Genomic DNA, 17050 nt, shown 5'->3' on the forward strand with positions numbered 1-17050 from the left:
TAGACCCTACTGTTGCAAGGGAATCACAGAGATTAGAGTTGTCTTATGGGAGCCCCCCTGGGGGGCTGAGGGCCCACCCAGAGCTTACCAGCAGCACTGTAGCCGGATCCCATCTGGAATTTCCTCAAAATTCCAAAACTTAGTTTGGAAGAGATCAAGTAACTAATTCATATAAATTTCCAAATGTAGCGTCTAGGCTTTCCAACAAATCTACTCTATAAAAATCATTTGAAAATAACTTTATAACTTCAAAAGGTGAGCAGTAGCTCATGAAAGACCCCATGTGAGTGACATTAGGCAGTTCTGTCTGTAGCCTGGCCCTCAGACATGAGGAACAAGCATGGTCAAACCATGTGGATGAGAGCTGCTCACCTTCGGGTCTTGAGAGAGCAGGCTACAGGTTCAAACCCATTTATCTACAGGAATGGTAATCATAAAAGGGCCGGTGTCTTGTTCTGTGTTATGAGTGTCCTAGAATACCCAGGATGGTTGAGAGCAGGGACTTAGGGAGTTGTTCTTTCCTGGGAAAGGATAGAAACATAAAGACTCCTTTCTAATGAGTTTTGGACCCACCCTCTTGGCTCTCTTCAGTGTGGCAAGTCGTCTTACCAAGAAAAGGTATGATTTGGCAAATGTGAAATAATATTGGAACAAGTACAGTGTATGGCAGTAAAGTAATAAAATTTCAGTATCAGACCAATATCTGCTCTAGGAAGAGTCAGGAGACATGAGTCCTAGGGAACACTTCTTGCTGATTTACTTCTTGGTGATTTACTAATTCTTTGAGCTTGGCAAATCCGTAATCATCGCAAGTGACAGGTTTTTCCTAATCTGTAAAATAATCTCTCAGACATACTTGTCCCTAACGAGGTCAACCGAAATAGAAGTAACAGTGCTCAGTGAACTGGGAGTTGCTGTGCAGTTATGTGTTGTTAACATAACTGTTAGTAATATCAGTGACTATTACAGTTAATGGTAATGTTGATCCAACAAGCAGCCCCAGCACCAGACAGGTCAGACATCCCCATCCGCCCGTCCAGGCCACTCATGGGACAGCCTTCAGAGCCATGCCTGAACCCTGTTTATTCGTTGGCTTGGTCACCCCTCCATCCAGCACCGCTCTCCCAGCCCTATAGCTCATATCCTCAGTTCTCTCCTGTGTCGGAGGACACGTGGCTGGGAGCTGAGGGGAGCTCATCAGACACCAAAAAGGTTTGCAGTGGGCTTACCTCCTCCTCCTCCTCTTCATTGCGTGACTCATAGAAACCAGAGCACGCCAAGCCCTGGGCATCAGGTAATTCCTGTGCTTTGTCCCAGCGCGGCTCCCCCCATGCTCAGAGTCACAGCTTCCTTCCCTGCCTCCTCCCCATGCCAGGGCCATGAGACCCAGTCCTCCCTCCCCGTGCCTAGCCCTCACCCTTGTGCTCTTCATTTGCTCTTTTCCTTGACAGCCAGTGATTGGAGGTTCGAACCTGGACCTTTCTGACCAGGTCTTTCTGTCTCCATCGCTAGCAGTGGTGTTGCTCACAGCCTGCTTCTCTAGATGGCAGGGCTGGGTTCATTGTCCTGCCCCATCCTACTGGGCCCCTTCTTCCAAGGTGGCAGAAAACCTCAGGAGTGCCCCTTTCCCTCAACTGTCAGACACCACGGCCAAGGCCCTCTTGTGTCATGAGTCTTGCCCCCTGCCCCTCCTCTTTCTGCACCTCCCTCCACTCTGTTGAAATTCTCATTCTTTCAAGCAAAGCTCAAATACTGTCTCCTGTGAACATTCCCTGATGAAAATATCTAGCTTAAATCTCCAGCATCACTTCCAACCTTATCAACAGGCATCAGATGAGCCTTGTGCTGTAGCTAGTGTGACACACAGGTGCTGGGGTCTGACAGATCAGAGTTCAGCTCCTCTCTCTCCTCCAGTCCTTGGACAGGCACTGTGACCTCAGTGTCCCTATGCTCAGGATGGCACAGTAAAACCAGCCTGAAGCACTCTGACCTGTTTTCTCAGTGGTTAGAGCATCGGCCCGCGGACTGAAGCGTCCCTGGTTCAGTTGTAGCTAAGGGAAGTACTTCGGTTGCAGGCTCGATCCCCAGCCCGGTCTGGGTGCGTGCTGGAGGGAACCAATTGATGTGTCTCTCTCATATCAATGTTTCTCTCTCTCTCTCTCTCCACCCCCCCTCCCACTCTCTCTGAAAAAGCATTGGAAAAAATACCCTCAGGTGAGGATTAAAGAAAAAACAAAAAACCTGAAGGGACCCAGGAAGTGCCAGCAGGGGTAGAAGCTGTCCCTGGGAGCCCGGTAAGCAGGAGGGCTGTGCGCCACATGTGAGGTGGTGTCTTCCTCTTCCCCGTGGAGAACTCGCTTCTCTACCCCACCGAAGGAAATCCAGGGGCACAGAAGGGAGCTGTCTGCTCCAAGGCCCTAGTGGGCAGGAGGTGAAACATGAGAGCCTTTTAAGATAGTGACTCTATCCCTTTCCTGTTACTATTCCTTTTTTTTTTTTTTTTTAATGGGGCTTTTGTCTTTGTAACTTGAGCTGTACAGGCGTACCTTTATTGTGCTCCGCAGATGTCATGTTTTTTACACTTTGAAGGCAAGACCCTCCACCAACAAAAAGGTTGCGATTCTCTTTACTGCGACACTTGCTGTATTGTGGTGGTCAGGAACCAGACCCCCATATCTCCATTGTCTACCTGTACTAATGTTCAGGCACAGGATTAATTACTGTTGCTTTAATACATTCATCTGGAGCCCCAGGACACCTGCCCAATTACCACTTAATTAATGTGGACAAGGTTAACTTGTTAATACGTGTATGCATCCCCCCCGGGAGAAAAAGATTGTGTGTGTGCATGTGTCAGCACCAGGGAGGTGACAGCACAACCACTGTTGTCAGTACCTGTGTCAAATAGGTTTTCCAAATTGATTTGATTTCTACCTGATTTTCTGCCTTTATTTTTAATACTTTTTTTTTTCCCCTTGGAATCAGTGTGGTGTGTTTTGTTTTGTTTTTTCAGTTATCTCCAGGTTGCCACAGAGGACATTTCTGCTTCACATCTGTTCTCCTGCTTCTGGACTGAATTTAGTTCCTATGGGCACCAGGGGGGAAATGATGAAACTGTTTTGAGACTATTTGAAGGTGGACTGTTAGTTTTAAAGTATTCTTTATAGTAAATTCATTTAAGTCAAATTCACAGTCTCTCAGTCACTTTCAATTTGATCTTAAGCACTAGAATTTTGCAGACTTCAGATAAGAATGAGAAAAGTTTTCAGCATTTAAAGAAATAGTTTTAGGAATTAAATCTTACAAACACAATGTTTGCATAAAGGCCTTAAATGAAAACTTTCATAGCCTCCTCACTCCTTTTAACCTGAAGTCGTAATTGAAGCCTCAGCAGAGCATGGGTAGTAAATTGTTCCTGGTCAGTGGCTGGCCCACGATCATAGAACAAAAGTGCCCTGCTCTTGGGCAGTTCTGTGTGTGTGAGTAGGTGTGAGTGTGACTGTGTTGCCCGTGTGTGTGAAAAGGATTTGCTGGGAGAGTGCTTGAGGCTGCACCTCATCTTCTGTCAGTTCAGTGCAACCATTGTCTAGCAGACCTGGGGCAGGACCTTCAGTGGCATTTGCACTTACTACTAATTTTTATTACTGAATCTTTTCACTGCGGAGGTCTAAGTTCCTGTCACGTGTACGTGGATGACTGTCCACCATGTGCACCCGCCTCACCAACACAGACCACTCCCTAACTTTCCCAGTCTCTCTAGGGACCAAGCTGATGCCCAGAAGGGCAGCCTGGCAGCAGTGAACATAGTCCATGTCATGACGTTCACTTAGGCTCAGGACCGCCCCTTCTAGCTTGTGAGCCTGAGCACATTTGCTTCTTCGTTTCACTCCTGCCTGTAACATGGTGATAATGCTACCTACTTTGTAAGGATTGCTACCATGATGACATAATTTAATACATATAAACAATGCATAAAAGACAATGCCTAACAAATTGTAAGGTTCAGATGCATAAACTTAAGCAGTTCTACATTTATATATACTATACTTACAGATTTGTTTCTCATCTATTAGTATTGACCTCCGTTATTTCTGTGTCTGGCCAGCTTCAGGCATGAACACAGTCTGTAATTCATTGTTCAGCCAACTTAATGGCTAGTACCTAATTGAAGTTCAACAGATCAGGAATGTACCATGGTTTTTGTACATTCCTTAAATAGTTCTTACGGAGTATACTTGAAAATCAGATGACTTTAATGATGGACAAAACTGAACAGAAAGAAGACTTTCCATTTTACAGATTGTCTCTTATGTGCTCATCTGGAGCTGAATTTCCAGCTTCTGTCTCCCATGTGGGGTTGAAGTCTTGCATGAAGTCTGTGGCTTCCATCCTCCCTTGGAGGATGATAAAAAGACAATATTCCCATTTCTCTGGTCTCCCTCCTCACAGTTTAACACAGTATAATCACTCTGCAAATCTCCTTTGAGGACGCCCTGGGCAGCTGCTGCACCAGGGAGTTTTTAGGATCTGGGAGAGAGAAGCTCTTTACCGCGATTTTCTTACTCTTTCAAACATTCAGTATCCCTTGGAGACTGTGTACAGCCTTCAAGCCATTGCAGTGTTGTCTTCAGATCTCATACTAACTTCCCCTCACCCTGTGTCAGGAGGTACTGAGAAGAAGTCAAAAGCCACAGACAAGGAGCCAGGACCTGGGCACTGGCAAGCGGTATGACCTTAAACCTAGTCCCTGCACCTCAGGACCTCACTTTTTGAGTGAGAGAATTCCAGAATCTTCTGATGCTCTCCCCTGGTCAGTGGATCCTCCCCTCCCACCTGATTTTCAGTGACTGGGTGATGTTTTTCATTCCCTTCTGCAATTCAAAAATTTGGTGAATTTTGTTTAGATGTTCCTTATTCTGGAATATTTTAGGTTCTTCAAAGAAATTTTTATCTTTTGGGTAAAGATCAAATTCAGTTGATCTTAATTTTTTAAAAATAAAATATCCAGTGAATATGTTATTTTTTTGTCCCACTGGTTTATTCATTAAAGCTTATCCCAAAGACCTCCAACAAATCCTCTGAATTGGGGTTGCATATAAAATACAGGACAACCAGTTAAGTTAGAATTTCATATAGAAGAGAAATGATTTTTTTAGTACAAGTATATACCAAATATGCCTAGGATATACGTAATAAAATTTTTGTCATTTATCTGAAACTCACTTTTAACCAGGTATCCTGCATTTTGTTTGCTAAATCTGGCCACCCTAACTCTAAAATCAGATGCCAGGTCTCACAGCCGTGGCTATTGCTAGTCCCAGGTTTTCTGTGACTGTGGAGGGACTTGTTCCCAGGAAGCTATGCCCTGAAGGGTCTTCTACTGCAGACTGCTGCCTCAGACATATTAAAATTTCTGTTTCTAGACAAAGTTGTAAAGTAGTCTCTTGATTTCTCCTTGTGAAATATGCTCCTCTGTGGTCAGTGCCCTCCTGGACACACTGTGTGTGTGAAGACACGCAATGTGGGATTTGTGCCCTCCTGGACACACTGTGTGGGAAGTCCAGCTCCTGCTCAATTCCAGGGGCTGCATACCCCCCTGCCATCACTCACCTGGCTAGAAACCCAAGGAAGGGGTCAGGCCGAGGCAGTAGCCTACCATTTGCAGGACATGTAGTTTGAGGCCTAAAGGAACCCTCTAGTGCATGACACAGAGGCAGCAGGAGGAGCTTGATATCTACGTGGTCAGGACTCCGGTGCAGGAAAGAGGAAGGGTCCACCTGACACCCAGCAGTGGTTCAGCATCCTCAGGTTTTCAGAGATTGTCTGCGGGATCTGGTCCAGATACTGGCGTGAGTTCTGATTCTCATTGCGGGTGCTGACTTCTGGATGGAACATGAAGCCTGAGGCAAAGTACTCGAAGTATTCACTATAGGGAAGTTCCTCACCAATGGCCTCTCCTGCCAGCAGTGATGTCTGACACGTCCAGCAGTGGCAGCATTTTGGACAGTACAGCCACCACCACCTAGCACCAGAAGGGTTGCCTCCTGGACAAAACCTGCTATTTAATCCCACCAACTTGATTCTCAACTGGAAACAAAATCCCACCCTATCCCATGCTGTACACTGCAGCTGTTGTCCTCAGTCTCTTCTCTTCCTTATTCTTCTACACAGGCATGCTGCACTTTTTAATTAAATAGCCAATTGCACATGTTGATAGGTATCATATAAAAATAGAGCAATGGGTCCTGGCCAGGTAGCTCAGTTGGAGTGTCGTCCAGGGTTATGGGTTTGATCCCTAGTCAGGGTACATACAAAAAGCAACCAATGAATGTATAAATAAGTGAAGCAACAGGTCGATGTTTCTCTCTCTCTCTCAAAAATAAAAAAAAAAATCTATAATTTTTTTTTTTTTTTTTTAAAGAAAATAGGGCAGCAAGAAGATGCAGGTCTATGAAAACCCTCTTTCTTCCCTGTCGGCCTCCTCGTTCAACTTCCACCTTTAGACCCTGTTAAGTTGTTCCACCCTCACTGAACAGAGTAGCTACCAGCTCTGGCCACGTGGCTTGGCTGGTTGGATGCAGAACCACGTTCATCTGAGGGAAGGACAAGGAAAGGGCTTACAAAAGTTTGGATTTGGGGAAGGAGGGGAGGTGGTGGAAAGGACATGTTAGGTTTGTGATTTTATAAAACTCACCCCACATGCTTAGGTATTTTGTTTGGACAGTGTTGTCATATTAAATATGCTCTTTGTCCACTCATTTTAGGGTAATTTTTACCTGGTTTGGGCTTTCATGATGCACCTGCCACTGGTTCCAGGGGAGAGCCTCCTTTAGCAACAGTGGTCCTTTTTTTTCTTATTCACAAATATAATTTTTTATTTGACATCATTAAATGTATGAATTCTAAACAGATTCTTGGACTGAGGGCTCATATGCATCAGCTTGTTCAACTTTAGCACCGGTCTCATTCCCAGTGGTCTTGAGGCCAAAACAGTGGTCCTTTCTTGTGTGTGTGTTGTCTTGCTACTCTTGTGGGTGTGTGAATGTGGTGTGTTATATTAAGTACTGATTTTTTTTCTCTTGTGCTTCTAATGGTCCTCTCTCATATGCTTTACTAGCAGCAAAGGAAATAGCAAGATGTTAAAATCCAAACTTTGACAGTAAACCCTGTCTAATTCTCTTTGCCTTAGTGTACAGGAAGCTGATCAGTCACTAAATCCAATCACAGAACCTACATTAACCTAAGCTTTTTGAATATTCAACTACATCCCATCTTTTGGGATTCTAAAAAACTTGTTCTAATGGTCTTACTATATTATACTGGGTCTCTTAAATGCCTCAGATTATTTTTGGTAGAAGATGTAGTTTCATGTTAAATTAAAAGTCTGGCTGGCTTTCTAGCAGCATGTCCGTGGCGTGCTGGCTGCATAGAAGCTGGATTTCACACAAGCGGATTGCTCTGGATCCTGTTCCTTCCTGTCCCTAGTGTGACACCAAGTCTGTGTCTGGTGTGGCTGCATGGGTTGTGGCAATTGAAGGCACAGATGGCGCTGGTCCTCAGGTCAGGAGAGACCGTGGGGCACCCATTGCTGGGCAGCTTCGTGGCCAGCAAAGACGGGGTCGCCCCCTTGCCCTCCTGACCATGTCCACTGGGTCAGGTCCACACAGGGTTTGTTGTCCATGATTCTGAAGTGACCGGCTCTGGTGGCAGTTTTGGGAACTCCATCACTCCTATTGGGGCAGATCGTGTGAATCTAGGTTGTTAAGTTCTCCAGAGCCAGTGGTCTGACAGATACTCTGCCAGCGGGTGACACTAGGCCATGTGGGGTGGTGTCAGCAAGCAGGCCTGTCCCAGGGAGGCAAAAACACTAGTCTCCTTTTGGCGAGAGTCCCGGTGTATGGATAGGTGTTGGGGATTGGAGAGAAGGTGAGATTATGGTGGCACCCCCACCCCTTCCTTCGAGGTTAGAGAAGCACTGGCAGCGAAGGAAAGCCTTGCAGGAAGACCTCTTGCTGCGTTGCTCTGCTGGCCACAGCCTTTCACGGTGAAATTCGGGTCAGGGTGGGAGAAGCTCAGGGACAGCACAGTGAGGGACTGTATAACTGATGGCAAATCTCCCCGTGCCAGTGTTCCATCTTGCTGTCTAGTGAAAGCCTACACGTTGAGTCCATGTAACAGCCCACATGGGAAAACATGTTTTGTGACGTTCAGGGTTTGTACTTGAGTTGAAAACGGCAGGGATGAGAGTAAGACAAGGCCAGGCCTGAGGCTTCCTTCAGACACTAGCACAGCCAGCGGGAGCCTGATGGGAGAAGCAGTGCACAGAGTGACCCCGACTTCAGCCTTGGGAGGTCTCCCTCCTGGAGCCAGCTGGGCCAGCACGGGGATGTGGGGCAGTGAGGGCCCAGCCACAGGACTGAACTATCAGAAGCATATTCTGCCAGGTTAGCCGGAGTCTCGAGAGCGGGTCTCTGTTCCTGGCTCAGACTTGGCAATAACTGCTCTGAGGACAGGGTTTCTTTTACTGCTTTGCTCGGCCCACTTGGTGGTTCAAGCTGCCTTCACTGCAGGATGGAGCCAAGCCCCTCACTGACAAGTGGCGGAGTGGCCTGTGCGCCTGTCCCCTCTCTGTTCTTCCCTCTCCCTCATACAACTCCTTCCGTCCCCGCACTCTGGCCCAATCGCAGGCAGCCTGCTTCTGCCACCTCACATCTGTGTAGGTAGCTTGTTTCTAACCTCACAACTGAGTAGTGCTAGTGACAACACCACAGCTCTCACAGCTCACCTGGCTAAGACACATGTAGGTGCTGTATGCTTGAAACTCCTTACACTTGCCAGCAGCCCAGCCTGTGAGCAGCGCCTTCCTGGCCTGAGGAGGTCAGTGGACAAGCAGGGCTTCACTCGGGCCACCTGTCACCGCATGCTGCCCTTCCCACTCCAGTCTTTCCCTACATGTGTTGCAAGTGTACCTCCCAGCCCTTCCAAAAGACATAGCTTTGCCTTTTTCTAAAAAAGGTGTTTGTTTTCTTTTTGCTGTTTCTTTTCATGGGGATGAAGGGCAGTCCATGTGGCATTTGCTACCAGAACCTATAGTTCTTCCATTCAGGACCAACCCTGAATGACTCCAGCAGCCCTTCTGACACTGGTGTCACACTGACCAGAAAAGAAGATCCTAACGTAGATCCTCCTCTTGTCCATATTTCAGCTGAGAACCCAACTGAGATGCCATCTCTCTTGCTTTCTTGGAGGCTGAGGGTCATACAGGGAAGGACAGGAGACAAGATAAACTCTAAAGGCAGAAAGAGGGCAGCGGAGGCCTGCTGGTCAGGTAGGCAGGCATGTGCAGTTTGGGCACAGCCAGGAGCCCCACTCGCTGAAGGAGAATTAGGCCTTTGTCTTATTCTCCCATATTGGCCAGGCCAGGCACAGGCCAGGCAGAACCTGTGGGGAAGGAGAGAGGAACAGCCATGGGTGTCCTGGGCACCAATCCCAGAGTCCAGGGACATTTGTTTTGAGCTGCCTTGTTACACCAGGTACCCTCTCTGAAGTTATCCCAGTCATAATGCAGCTGCCAGAGCTGCTCAGCATGTCCACAGTGCCTGGCAGGGGTTTCTACAATAGTGGTGGCTATAAGTAGACAACTGGCAGAGTAGAAGCTAGTCCAAGCAGCCCTCAGTTTTGGCTAAGAGTTTTGCTCCCAGCCTGACCACCTGGACTTTGTAGGACGTCCAGCCCAGCCGTTGGCCAGCTGCCCCTTGGCCCACAGCAGTAGCCCCACCACACAGAGGCCAGGCCGTCTAGTGGTAGGATCCCTTTCATTTTGTCCCTCTTTCCTTGCCCCCGCCCCCACCCCCACCCCCTTCATAGTTTTCCCAGCCTGTTTGGCCTCATTTCCCTGGCACTTTCTCCATCTGCAGCAAATTGCCAGTACCCAGATCCCACAGTTGGCTAGCCAGCATTGGACACAGGCTTGTTCGTGGACCCTGAATGCTCCAACCAGCCCAGTTTAGCTCAATGTGACAGCCTGGCCTCCTGGGCTACAGGCTTCACTGGTCATTGACAGCGTTGAAACGCCTGCGAGCCTCACGCGTAGCTACAAGTGCTGCTTCTGAGTGGTCTGTTACCAGCTAAAGTTCCATAGGTTTCAGTGGTGCTCTGATGGTAATTCTTCACAGAAACCCACCAAAATTAGCACAGTGCTACCTGAGTGCTGAAAGTGTTTTGGGCTCTTAATTCTGTATTAATGTCATAGGAACTTAACTCTTGTTTGTACCCGTTACCCTGTAATAAAACTGGTTTCCTTATAAGTCATTTCACTGACAATAGTCAGTGACCACTTACTGTGTTTCTGAAGATTAACATCATTAAGCCTTTTGGCAATTCTGGAAAAGTTGAAGTGATATATATGATCTAGGTGGTTTTCTTTCCTGCTGTCAGCATCAAGGTCTTAGGACAGATACCAAAGATGTTTGTGTTACTACCTGATCCAGAGTTGCTCCAGTAAGTTCTTATACCTACCTCATCAAGTTACTGCCACAGCTACTCGGGCAACACCCCCCTCCCGCCCCAGATTTTTCTCTCCATTCTCCCCCTGAAGAGATGTCAGTCCTCCTGTGTCTGACCACTACCCACAGGGACTCACCCCAGGATGGCCACCTTTGTCCCCAGCAGTGTGAGACACTACACTGAAGGCTGGATGGGAGGCACGGCAGCCTTTCCCTAAGTGAGAGCTTTTCAGCTGCGGAGCACGTGGAGCCCTCAACCAGAGCCCACTGCCTGAGGACACCTGCCCAACCCGAGCCCCCAGCGCTCCCCTTGCTAGGGCACCTCTCTTTCTGTCTCGTGCTAATATTGTCATTGTCATCTGCCCCCTGGAACCTCACCTCTTGGGTAACTACGAGGCTGCCAGGAGCCTCATGTGCCTGTTGTGACTTGCAGATTCTTCCACACACACATCACCCCCTACACACACACACACACACTCCCCTCTCTCCAGCATTTATTACTTAGGAGGAGGATCTATGCTAATGCAGAGAATGGGTTCTGGTGCTGAATTTCACATCGCTGGGTGGGGGAGAGAAAGCCTCTCACCATCCCATATCCCTGTGCCCCTGCCTCCTGCTAACTGCCTTCATGCTGTGGTGTCCAAGAAGTTGAGCACCTTGTCCTTCACTTCATTTTCCTTAAGAATTGTCTTCTAGATTACTGAACAGCACCAAAGTCTTATAGTACTGTGGTGGAAATGTAAGACCAGTCATGGAGGCTGTAAAACATTGAAAATAATGCAGCCATAAAGGACTTAGCCAACTCTGGTTGTGACCAGCACCAGTGTGTTCTGCAGGTCTTAAGATTAAATTACCATTAAATAGCTTTTAAATTGAAAAGAGTTTCTTTTCTGAGAGGTTTTGCTGTCTGAATTGGCTTTCCTCTTGACTCAGTCGTGCCTTGTGGATTCTGTGCTGCCGCAACCTGGGCCCTGCCCCACGGCCCATCGTGGGCAGAGCAGCTGTCTCAGGGTTGAGTCAATCCTTGTTCTTCCCTTTTCTGCAGGTGCTAAGCTGACTCCTGGTGTAACGCAGAATTATTTTCCCAGTTATTTTGCAGGTTTGAGAAATGGGACTTCATTTGCATTCTCAAGGCCTGGATGGGTGGCTTATACCACTCCCACCAAGCACAGTGGCACTCTGCTCTTGGACCACTTTTTCTTTGACTTCTAAATTATCTTTGCATTGGATACTGCACTCCAGCAGAGTTAATGCTCCCCAGCTACCTACCAGGCATTGGCCAAGTGTTGAATGTGGACAAAGGGAACTGTGGTACAGAAAAGCTCAGTGACAACTCTGTTTCTCATTGTAGAGTCCGTTTAGTAGAAAGAGGATCCCCTCACAGCTTGCCACTTATGGAATCAGGAAAAGTAAGTATTAAAGGAGGAAATATGCATTTCTATGGAAGTATGAGCCTCAGTGTATGGGCTTTAAAATTCTAAGAAATGTATTTTATAGAATGTTTTTTCAAAAAGTTTTCTTGAATATAGTGTATCATGACTAGGTTTGTCCATGAGTACAGAAACTCGAAATAACTGTTTTCAGGAAGCTAGGTGTGTTTTTTTCCTCTCACATAAAGGAAACCATGAAGCCACCAGGGGCCCCAGCCCTCTTGTCTTGTTCTGCCCTGCATGGACTGCATGCCCAAAGGCACCTCAGGGCCTAAAGTGGCTGCTGCCACTCCAGCTATTATTTCCACTTTTCATCAGCAGCGGGAGAAACAGAAAAGGGAGGAGACAAATGGCACAGATTTGAAGGAAGCTTCCTGAGCTGCCTTATTCTTAAATACCAGTGGCCAGAATGTGGTCACACAGTCACATTCAGCTGGAAGAAAGGCTTGGAATACTGTACTGGTTCTGAATATCTCTGGGCCTGGCTAACAATTGGGGTATTGATTACTGTGGACATACACAAAGAATGGTTATCAGGAGACAGCTAGTAGTTCTTGCCACAGTGGTCATGTTTCTTACAAAGAATAAGAAACATATTTAAACCTAAATGGAGACCTTTTTTTATTTTTGGCTGCAATGGTCAGATCTCTTCTCCACCTAATTCTAAAAGCAATCTTATTTTGCTTCTGCACCTTTTGTAAGTTGGTTCTAACCAGAGGAATCAGTGCCCCCCCCCCCCCCCCATGCAGCCTGGTGGACGACAGGCACATAGACCTGAGCCACATGTTACACCTTAGACTTCAGGTTCGGGACAGCTGTTCCGAGAGCTTTTACCCCATATCTTCTGCCTAATTTCAGTCATTCAGTGTTCAAGTAGCTGAACCAAGTCAGACTGTGTTCTAAATTTGCAGAATCAGCTTTTACTTTCTCACTTATGCGATTTCAGTAGAATTTAAAACATTTCTAAACTACTATTAAGGAGGAGATGCTTAGTATTGACATTATAATAAAATATGTTTGCCTGCAGGAAGAAATTGGAGGCGAGACAGGGAGCCATATGGGTGTTCTAGACACACTACCCCAGCCTGCACAGGCAGTGACGTGCCATCTCTTAACATCTGGCCGCCACAGAAGTGGTTTTGCACTAAGTCTTTTGGCCGTGCCTGCTGCATTTCTGAGGGCACACTCATCTCTGAAAACTTTATCCCTGACTCCCTTAATTCAGTGTCTACTGCAAGCATGCCCTTCTTTCATACTCATGTGCCACGATGGGGGGTATAACATTAAATATACTTGGAAAAATTTATTGAAATTCCTGTTTTGTGTCCATGTAAGAAACATCCAAACTTGAAGAGAATTTTTGTAAGAGGCTCTGAGCCAAAACTGATGATAGTTGCTGAGAAGCAAAATCTCAGATGTTCCAGAAAATGATAGTTCATAGCTTCTTTTATGCGTTTAGCATTAAGGCTAGAACCTAAAGAATATTGCGTGAGGGTAGGAGAAAGCAAGGTGGGGATTGGATTACGGGATAGTTAACAAGATTATGTGCTCTCTTAGGGCTTATTTCAAAGGTATGTTAACCTGGATGCACAAGAATAATGGACAGGGCTTGCTTAAGGCAAAGGACAAGCCTTTTACTAAAGAAGTTACATGCCTAGGGTATGGCTACCTACCAGGACGTGCCTAGTTAGGAATTTATGATCAGATCCCTCTGTGAGGTTACACTCCATAGAAGTGTTTTCATCCACATTTCCAAGCATTAGGCTATGTTAAATTATATTCATCATGTTTTTGTTCAAATTCTTAATTTCAAGATCACTTTTACACAGGCTCTATCATTGTAGTAATAATTACAGTGAAAAGGAACTATTATGCTGTAATTACATAATGCTGTGGTACATAATTCTGATTTAAAGCCATACCACTTTCCAATGATTTTAGAAAGGAAAACAGGCATATGGAATGAAGGTAAGATCCAGGTTGATTGCTGTGTAGGATCTACTGTCTACTTACTGACAGGGATGTTCTTCTTTCCCACATAGATACTTCCAGGCGTTCGGATCATAATTGCCAACCCAGAAACAAAAGGACCATTGGGAGACTCACATCTGGGTGAGGTGAGTATGGGACATCCTCTAGGAGATGTAGCCTCTGAAACCAAATGTATCCTTCTGCTACACACCACCTGCTCTCCTTGACCTCAGTAAACGGTACTCCCCTGCCCCTGACCACAGTGTACATCAAATCACATTGAGGAGGTCACGTTAACTGGTGGGAAGTAATGTGAGAGAAGCTTTATTGCTTAAATGAGTCCATGAAAGTTCAGGATTACAAAGTGGGACTTCCTTAAGGAAGTGAGATGTCCTTAAGCAAGTGAGGTAGGTTCTCTTCAAAGAATTTAGAAGAGATAAAACTTTATGAGCTGCGTTTCCTCATTTCTTAGCTCTTACACTTGTTTTCCACAGGCCCGCCTTTGTCAGGGAGGTGACAGAAATGTACAGAGGGCATCGTCTCCAGCCCAGAGTCATAGCAGCATCCACACACGCCACCAAACAGGGTAGAGGAATGAATGACAGTGGTTTCTTCCTGCCAGGTGTCAGTGTGACACTTCACTTGCTCGTAACAAGCTTCTTCCAGGGAGGAAGTCGGAGCATCAGACAGGGGCTGCCCTACATTACACAGACTCTTCCTTGAGCCTGCTAAGAGAACTCCGACAGCTCCCTCTGCCCAGAAGGGACAACGGTCTTGCTGCAGTGTCACCTACTGTGTGTCCTCAGCTCTCCCTCCTTATGGAAGTGCTCTAGCCCCACACAGACCTGCCACTGTAGCTGACATCTTATTAAAAACACTGCCACCACTGTTTCTGGATTATATACAGTGACATTTACACATTGTCAATGAGTAAGTGATAATGGGTGAGTCTTAACCGTGACTCACTCCACAAATCCTCTTAGTAGGCTATTTTTGGCCCTCATACCTTTGAATCATGTAAAGATTAGAACTGAGATGGCAATTCTATACAGATCTTATTTAGGAAGTTCCTTTTACTCCATTTGTAGACATAAAATTGAGTTGTGGAGGCTGTTGTCTCAGGCACCTGGAGAGGATCCTTCCAGGTGCTGCCCTCCCAGTGTGGCCACGGCATAGGCTTGGAAAGGGCGTGCTGGGGCCGGTAGAACCCACGTCAGTTTGATTTTCTTAGCAGAAATCGTGTTAGAGAGCAGAGCACAGTTTCCATTACCTGCATTAGACAGCTACCTTCTTTCTCTGTCCAGCAGGTGACAGTCACTTGAGTGCCTGCTATGTGCCGGGCGTTGTCCTGGGAGCTGGGGGACAGTGTACATGACAGTGTTTCTGACTTCAGGGATCTTAACTAGTTTTTAGTGTAAATAAGATAATGGAACCAGCCAAGCCCAGAAGGTCTTTGCCATAAACACTCTGACTACTCCTATTCTTATTGTACAGACAAAAGAGCATACAGTTTTATGAACGTTTTAGGCACTTCAGTTACGTAACGATTTCCTCCAGTGTTTTCCATGGCTCTACATAACCTGCATGGTCATCACTTTGAGTCAACACATCATTTTCCCAAGCGGCACATGGGTGTTTTTGTTTCCCATTTTTTGGCAGAGTTTTTTCCTCTTAGAGTTGGTTTTGTTTTGTGTTGTTTCACTGCAGTGTATTTCCAACAGTATGCAAACCAGATGAAAGGGAAAAAATAAATCATAAAGCTTTTTAATATTTTTCTAGATTACTTTTTGGAAACAATCATTAAATTTGAATAAGTACGAGGAAATGAGTACAACTCTGCTCATTGGATGTATTTATTTTAAAAATCCTCAGCCACCCTGCTTTAATAGAATTCTCGATGGGTGGGAAGTATAGTTCGCACGGCTGCAGGCTTGCCCTTGTGCCTCTGTGTCAGTAAACTGGCATCTGTGTCCACATAGATGCCATGAGTGTCCCTGGAGACTTCCTCAAGTTGACTCATTCAGTCCTGTTCTCCTCTCACAGATCTGGGTACACAGTGCCCACAACGCCAGCGGTTACTTCACTATTTATGGAGACGAGTCCCTCCAGTCAGATCACTTTAGCTCAAGATTAAGTTTTGGAGACACCCAGACCATCTGGGCACGAACAGGCTACTTGGGCTTCCTGCGGAGAACTGAGCTCACAGATGCAAATGGAGGTGAGAGTCCAGACAGGCAGGCGAAGGGACAGATCCCCCAAACACTGAAGACCTGTCAGGTTTGAAATTCCCAAACCCAGGACTTGAGTTTCTAGGGATCACTGGGGCTTCTTGACACACCTGCCTGGTGGGAGCTGTGCTGATCCAGCCAAACTGGCATAAATTTAGGGTGAAAGTACAAAAACATTTTGGCATCACATTTGAATTTAAGAAAATCATGGACTGTTTTGAGGGTGCTCACTGGGGCTCCCGGGAAGAGCTCAGCTTAGAGGATTGAGGTTGGTAGTGATGCAGACCTCCCAGGAGGCACAGCAGGTCCAGTCCTGTGGAAATGGGGGGTGGGGGTCTCCCGGGAGACCCCCACCCCCACCCCCACCCCCACCCCTGCTGTTATGATCAGAAGCAACAAGTAAATGTCTCCATTTCATCTGACCTAAATTGGAAAATATTTATGTTCTGGTGTTTTATATGTGGACTGCTTCTTCAGATTTGCCCTGATGTACTTACCACCCTAAGGTTAAGGACACATCTCTTATTTGTGAGGGAAGACAGGCCGACTGCGCATTGTCCTTATCCCAGGGTTTGTAGGACCAATGAGAACAAATGCGCAGGTCACAGGGCTAAGGAAATCTTTGTTTATGAACATGATCAGAAACTCGAGTGTGGAATAGTAACAGAATTAAGACCTGGTTTGACGGCATCAGAGGAAACTAGGTTTAACTGCTATGATGTGTCCTAACCACGTCCTCTGGGAGCACAGCGAGGACGAAGGCACATGTGCGCTGCAGGAGCAGGTGGTGCTAAGGGGCAGCTGAGGAAGTTACGATTGGGGATAGACACTGCCCTGGGAAATGCTCAGACCGAGGCATGAGCAGTGTTGCCTTGTGGGGCCAGCGCTTCTGCCCCTGCCCCAGCCCCAGCGCTTT

At 46.6% G+C, this 17050-nt stretch overlaps 1 protein-coding gene across 2 annotated transcripts in view; it reads left to right on the top strand.

Moving 5' to 3' along the window:
- DIP2C (DIP2 acetate--CoA ligase C (putative)) overlaps positions 1-17050 on the top strand; it is a 367574-nt gene that overhangs the window by 344316 nt on the left and 6208 nt on the right. For both annotated transcript variants that reach the window (XM_087826047.1, XM_087826049.1), the window contains 3 exons: positions 11857-11914; positions 13978-14052; positions 15950-16124. In XM_087826047.1, coding sequence (XP_087682173.1) covers positions 11857-11914; positions 13978-14052; positions 15950-16124 — 308 coding nt within the window. The remainder of the gene's footprint in view (positions 1-11856; positions 11915-13977; positions 14053-15949; positions 16125-17050) is intronic.

Source organism: Miniopterus natalensis, chromosome 1 (assembly GCF_054644295.1).
Source record: "Miniopterus natalensis isolate mMinNat1 chromosome 1, mMinNat1.hap1, whole genome shotgun sequence".
NCBI classification, from domain to species: Eukaryota; Metazoa; Chordata; class Mammalia; order Chiroptera; family Miniopteridae; genus Miniopterus; species Miniopterus natalensis.